Genomic DNA, 5767 nt, shown 5'->3' with positions numbered 1-5767 from the left:
GCACGCACTCACACACAAACACACGCACTCACACACACACACAAAAACACACACTCTCACACACACACACACACACACACACTCTCTCTCACACACACACACACACACACACACACACACACACACACATACACACACACACACACAAGTACATGCGGCTGGAGACGCACACACACACACACATGTCACATTCATGGACAAAGTGTGCTCACACTTACCTTTGACTGTGTGTAGGGACAATCTTTATAGTCCTGAATAATTCATGGGAGAAATTATGCTGGTGTTCCATTAGAGCTCTACGTCTTTTGCTTAGTACTGCCATAAGTGCTGCTGAAAAAAAAATCAATAAAGTGTCCTATTGTTAGGCTAAGAAATTTGATGATGATGATGATTGTTATTGTAATTATTATTATTATTAGTAGTAGTAGTAGTAGTATTGTTAGTAGTACTATTATTTTATTATCATTATTATTAGTATTATTATGACTCTCATCATCGTCAACATTTTTATTAGTATCATTGCTATCATTATAATTAGTATTTTTTTGCAGTGATTTTTGTTTTTCGGTGGAGGGGTGGACAAGGTTTTCATTTCGATTTTTTTTTCAACACTCTAATAAGAGGAGGAATGAGAGATTACCCAATTCACAAAATATGCCGCTGTACGCATACGAATGCTGTGGTGGTCCCTTAACTCCTTTTCTTCATTATTGTTGTCCTCATGTGTTCCTGTCAAATTGAGCCAGGATTATTGTGTTGTTTAACTTTAAACTGCATCGCCATTAGTGGGTTACGTGAGTCTTTCAACGGTCCTCAATTCTATCTAAATATGAAGATTTTTCTTTTGCTATCAGCCTTCTTGTTTATCTGTAGGTCTGTTTTCCGTATTCTTTTCTTCATCTTGATGATGTCTCATGAAATGTAATAGGGAAAATGTGCACAAGCTTGTTACTTTGCATAGGCCCTATGGTGAACTTACGGGATCCAGATTTCTGGTTCTTCACACACGCACTCTCTTAAAAAAGTGTAATGAACTAAGCTGAAGTTGCCCCATATTGATTGTTGTGTGGTTGTTGTTTTTTGTGGGCGGTTAGGGCTGCCCCGCAGAGACACTCATGGCTACCCTTGTCTCACCTGGCTTGTCCGTGCCTTCTAAAATGTCTAATTGTTCTGGTTTAGGTGAAAGCTGTCTTTAAGTCAGAACTGATGATAGTCCCTTCATCATGGTCCACGTTTTAATTGCTATGCACATTGAGGTCTATATTTGCCATCTGAGTTCCTTATAAATCTGCTCAAAATGTCTTTTTTGTTGTTTTTTTTGTGTGAAGTTTACTCATTTAGTGGTATGGTGTTTTATTATTTTTTAAAATAAATCTCTCACAGGCATCTTGGCTTACCGAGTTTTCCGAAATGACCGCAAAGTTTTCATCAAGATCCTGCATGCGTGCATGCACATCAGCGCTCTGATCTTCGCCAGTGTTGGCCTCAAGGCTGTATTTGACTCCCACAACCTGCGTACACCACCCTTTGCCAATCTGTACTCTCTACACAGCTGGATAGGCCTGTTTGTGGTTGTTTGCTTTGGACTTCAGGTGAGTCTGCTCAAAGTCAAAGTCTTAGCTTATTGTGACTCAAACAGTGACAGATATTGTGTGAGTATATACAGACTTCAACATAAGTTAAGGACCACTTGTAAACACTAAGTGGTCTTCTTGGGTTGACCTGCATGTGGGCGTTCTTGAACTGATCCAGTGGCTTGATGGCGCTGCCTCAAGCGAATAATGACAGAGTGTAACACTGTGGGCCTTCTGGCAACTTCTCTGGCTCCAACTCGATCCTGCAGTCAATACATAGCTCTGGCACGATCAAAGTCTCTCAGCTTTTGTCTTGGTGGCATCTGGATACGATACTGGATTCTAAGCGAATGGCGGTTTATCTTTCCACTGAAGTGAGCACAGCTCGAGACCATACATCTGTTTATGACGTGCACCAGAATTTTTTACTGAGGTAGGTCTGTTATGTCGCACACAAGTCGATAAAAAACAGCAAATTTGGCTAAATTTCCCAGAGGATTTCTGTGCTGCTCGTGGTCGTTTTGCCCCTTTAAGAAGTTTTGCAGTACGCATTAGTAACCCATTAACACTTTCAGAGCAAAAAAATTTAACACTTTCCTTGCTGTCTTTCTTTCTGATTTTGTAAAAAAAAACAGGGCTGTCTTTCAATGTGGTCCTTAACTTATCTTAAAGTCTGTAGTAAGCATGGCTGTTTGTTGCTGTTTAAGTGTGGAGGGGATGTGTTTCTGTGTGTATTTGTTTAGGCTCATATGTGTTGATATTGATATATGTTTGAATGTGTGTGAGTGTGTGTGTCTGTGTGTGTCTGTGCTTGTATGTGCATACATGACATGTGAATGCTTGTGTGTGTTGTGTGTGTGTATGTGTGTGTGTGTGTGTGTGTGTGTGTGTGTGTGTGTGTGTGTGTGTGTGTGTGTGAATGTGTGTATGTGTGTATGTGTGTGCACATTCTATGATTACAGTCATACTTTCACTTTTTATATTTCCATGTCTGTCTCTCTAGGGACTAGATCTAGCTGATCATTGGAATATTTTTTTAAAAACCTGAAATAGGTGTTGTTGGAGACTGCAGTGTAGTGTACTACTTTTACTTTTTTTTTTCTAAGTGTTGCTTGCTTCCTGGTCATTTCCTTGTGAAATAATAATGATAGATAGCATTCGCATAGTGCAAATTTTTGCTCAACAGCAAGCTCTTTACGCTTTACAATCCATGTTATTACCCCAGCAGACCTGATAGCTTTCTGAAACAGAAGTGAGGAAAATTTGTCTAAAGTGCCTTTCCCAAGCACACAACTTTGGGCCTGAGACTCAAACCCCAGAACCTGCAACTTCACAATTATGAGTCTGGTAGGTGTAACTCAAAGACTACTGCTTGACTCCATTCTTATTCCCTTTCAGTGGGTGGTTGGCGGGTGCTCTGATGTGGTTTGCTTCTTCTTTCTTATGAGACATCTACCGTCCTTATCTCCCCTTCTTCTTTTTTATGTTTGTTCCTCTCTTGTAACACTTCTAATCTTCTGGCGCTCATATGACCGTATGCAGTTGCGAGCGCTGTAAAACTCTTACAAAAACATTCCCTTTCAGTGGGTTCTTGGCTTTGTAGCCTTCCTGTGGCCAAAACTTGGCATGGGTGCGCGGACCACGTACATGCCGTACCACCAGTTCTGGGGTGTTGCCCTCCTCATACTGGCTACTGTTGCTGCTCTGACTGGAATAATGGAGAAGACTGCCCACGTCACGTGAGTATACTAGATGAGATAAGTCTGCATTGTCCAGATGTTGGCACTGGCACTTTCGTTTAATGTTTCAACACACACACATAAACACACACGCACGCACACATGCGCACACACACACGCACACACACACACATGCACACACACACATGCGCACACACACACACACACATACACACACACACTCGCACACACACGCACACACATACACACACGCACGAACACACACAAGCACCCTCTCCTCCGCACTCATCAGTACAAATACATAAGATAATATAGTAGTATATGCTTGCACTCACAAACAGACTGGCAGTCACTTGCATTATATAAGAGAATAATAATTTTGAACAATAATACACATTTGAAACTGCTTTGTTGTGAATTTTGTTGGGTGTGGCTTAGAGAAACCTTTTGAAGCAATGGGAGAGGATTTTGGGGGTTTTGGGGGAATTTTTAAAGTTAATATTATGTATGTAGATGTTTCATTTTAGACTGTCCAGTATTGTCAAAGAAATCAGTTTGCCATTGATGGAAAATCGTCTGTAAGTTCAGTGGACTGTCAAACAACATGGAAGAAAGTGTTTTCCCTCTTACAATGTGTTTTTCTGTTCAGATATATGTCATGTTTTTATTTTGCAAAATTTTTTAAAATCTTGAACTGCAAGTTCTTTGAAGGGGATGGGTAGTTTGAATCACTGATTGGTCCTATCTTTGTCCTGTTTGTCTATTGTCTCTGTGTGTCACTTTACTTTTTTATCCCCTAGCACTATGCAAAGGTTTTGTGCAGGAGCATTCTTTAAAAATGAAATATTTCCTGAATTTTTGGTGTGTCTCATGTTGGAAGTTCAAGGTCATTGAGTTTCACTCTTAACTCATTTGAAGGGTTGTGTTCATTTGTGACACTAGTGTTTGGAAATATTTTCAGTATATTTCATCTAATTGGAAAGGCAGTTAGATCTACTTTGTGCCTTTTGTGTGTCCTTACTTAAATGAGTGAACTGAAATCTGCTCTATAAACTGTTAATGTTAGAAGAGAATATGGGACCTTAAGATAAGAAATTGTTAGCTACTGCCCATGTTTTGTTACACTGCCAAAGGAAATTGCTTTGAGCTCCATAACCTTTGATTCGTAAAATTTCGTTTTTGTAAGAGTTCTTTATTTATTTAGATGTTTAATGCCCTTCATTTAAAATCGAGATACCTTTTGGTGCAGGTTTAGTTGAAGGTCTACCACATGAGGTACAACTGTTAAGTCCCCCCCGATTGACCTTTCTTCTGCAATATCAAAATATGAGACGTGTAGTGTGGCATAAATCCCGCCTGATTGGCCACGGTAAAGACAGCACTAGGGGCATTCAGACCAAAGACGGTGGTGTTAACAATTGTGGTGTGTTGTTGGGTAGATTGCTCCATTTTGTGGTGTGTGGTTGGGTAGATTGCTTCATTTTGCGGTATGTGGTTCGGTGGATTGCTCCATTTTGTAGTATGTGGTTCGGTGGATTGCTCCATTTTGTAGTATGTGGTTCGGTGGACTGCTCCATTTTGCGGTGTTTGGTCGGGTGGATTGCTCCATTTTGCGGTGTGTTGTTGGGTAGATTGCTTCATTTTGCGGTGTCGTTAGGATCAGAGAATTTATCAGTGATATGATTGACAAGTAATTCATGACAGCAAGTAATCTGACAGGACTATTTTCAAGAAATGGAGGGAGGAGGGGGCTGGCTTAATTTTTGTATTGCTCTGATGGACATATTATGTACCTTAACGAGCTTCATCATGTGCTTGCGACATAAAGCTAAGTCAGTTTATTTTTGTATTTATTTTGTTTCAATGACAATCTTGTGCTTGCGTATTTTTCCAATGTATTCTCAAAAAAGTAACTAGTCTTTTCTCTTTTCAGTAATTATTCAGGCCTTCCTCCAGAGGGAATTTTGGTAAATTCCCTGGGTATCATTCTGCTTGTGTTCACCGGCCTGGTGGTTTACTTGGTGACCAGACCAGAGTACAAGCGGCAACCATCCCCGGAGGAAGATCATGTACCACTTGACAACTAAAGGAGATTTAGAATGGCTGATAATTTTGGCAAAAAATAATGAATACCTCTTTGTCTCCCCCCCCCCCCCCCCCCCCTCTGTCTCTTTCTGTCTCTCTGTCTGTCTGTCTCTCTCTCTTTCTCTCTCTCACCCTTTTTGTCTCTCTCCAAGACTTCTTTTAGTGGATAGGATTTCTCATGATAGAAAACAAAGGGTTGACATGAGGGAATGAGTATAAAAAGGATACAGGACAAGTCACTTTGGAGCAATATTTGGGAGGGGGGGGGAGGGAGGGGGTATTCTGTTATTTCTCATAAATTTACTGCGGCCATGAGATCTTACTTTGAATTACGAATCTGGGTTTTGTGCAAGCTTTAGCCAACTTGTCTAAGAAGCTGTTGTTGTCTTGTGGAGTATCTTGTGATAA

At 40.5% G+C, this 5767-nt stretch overlaps 1 protein-coding gene across 1 annotated transcript in view; it reads left to right on the top strand.

Moving 5' to 3' along the window:
- Positions 1-5397, top strand: part of LOC101857273 (cytochrome b561) — a gene marked incomplete in the record, with an annotated part of 35837 nt that extends 30440 nt beyond the window's left edge. The window contains 3 exon segments of the mRNA XM_013086820.2: positions 1384-1592; positions 3159-3313; positions 5208-5397. Coding sequence (XP_012942274.1) covers positions 1384-1592; positions 3159-3313; positions 5208-5361 — 518 coding nt within the window.
- Positions 5398-5767: the final 370 nt, after the last annotated feature.

The sequence above is a fragment of the Aplysia californica genome, unplaced genomic scaffold (assembly GCF_000002075.1).
Source record: "Aplysia californica isolate F4 #8 unplaced genomic scaffold, AplCal3.0 scaffold00508, whole genome shotgun sequence".
Taxonomy (NCBI): Eukaryota; Metazoa; Mollusca; class Gastropoda; order Aplysiida; family Aplysiidae; genus Aplysia; species Aplysia californica.
Note: the sequence above shows the minus strand (reverse complement) of the source record. Positions and strands in the feature narration are given on the sequence as shown.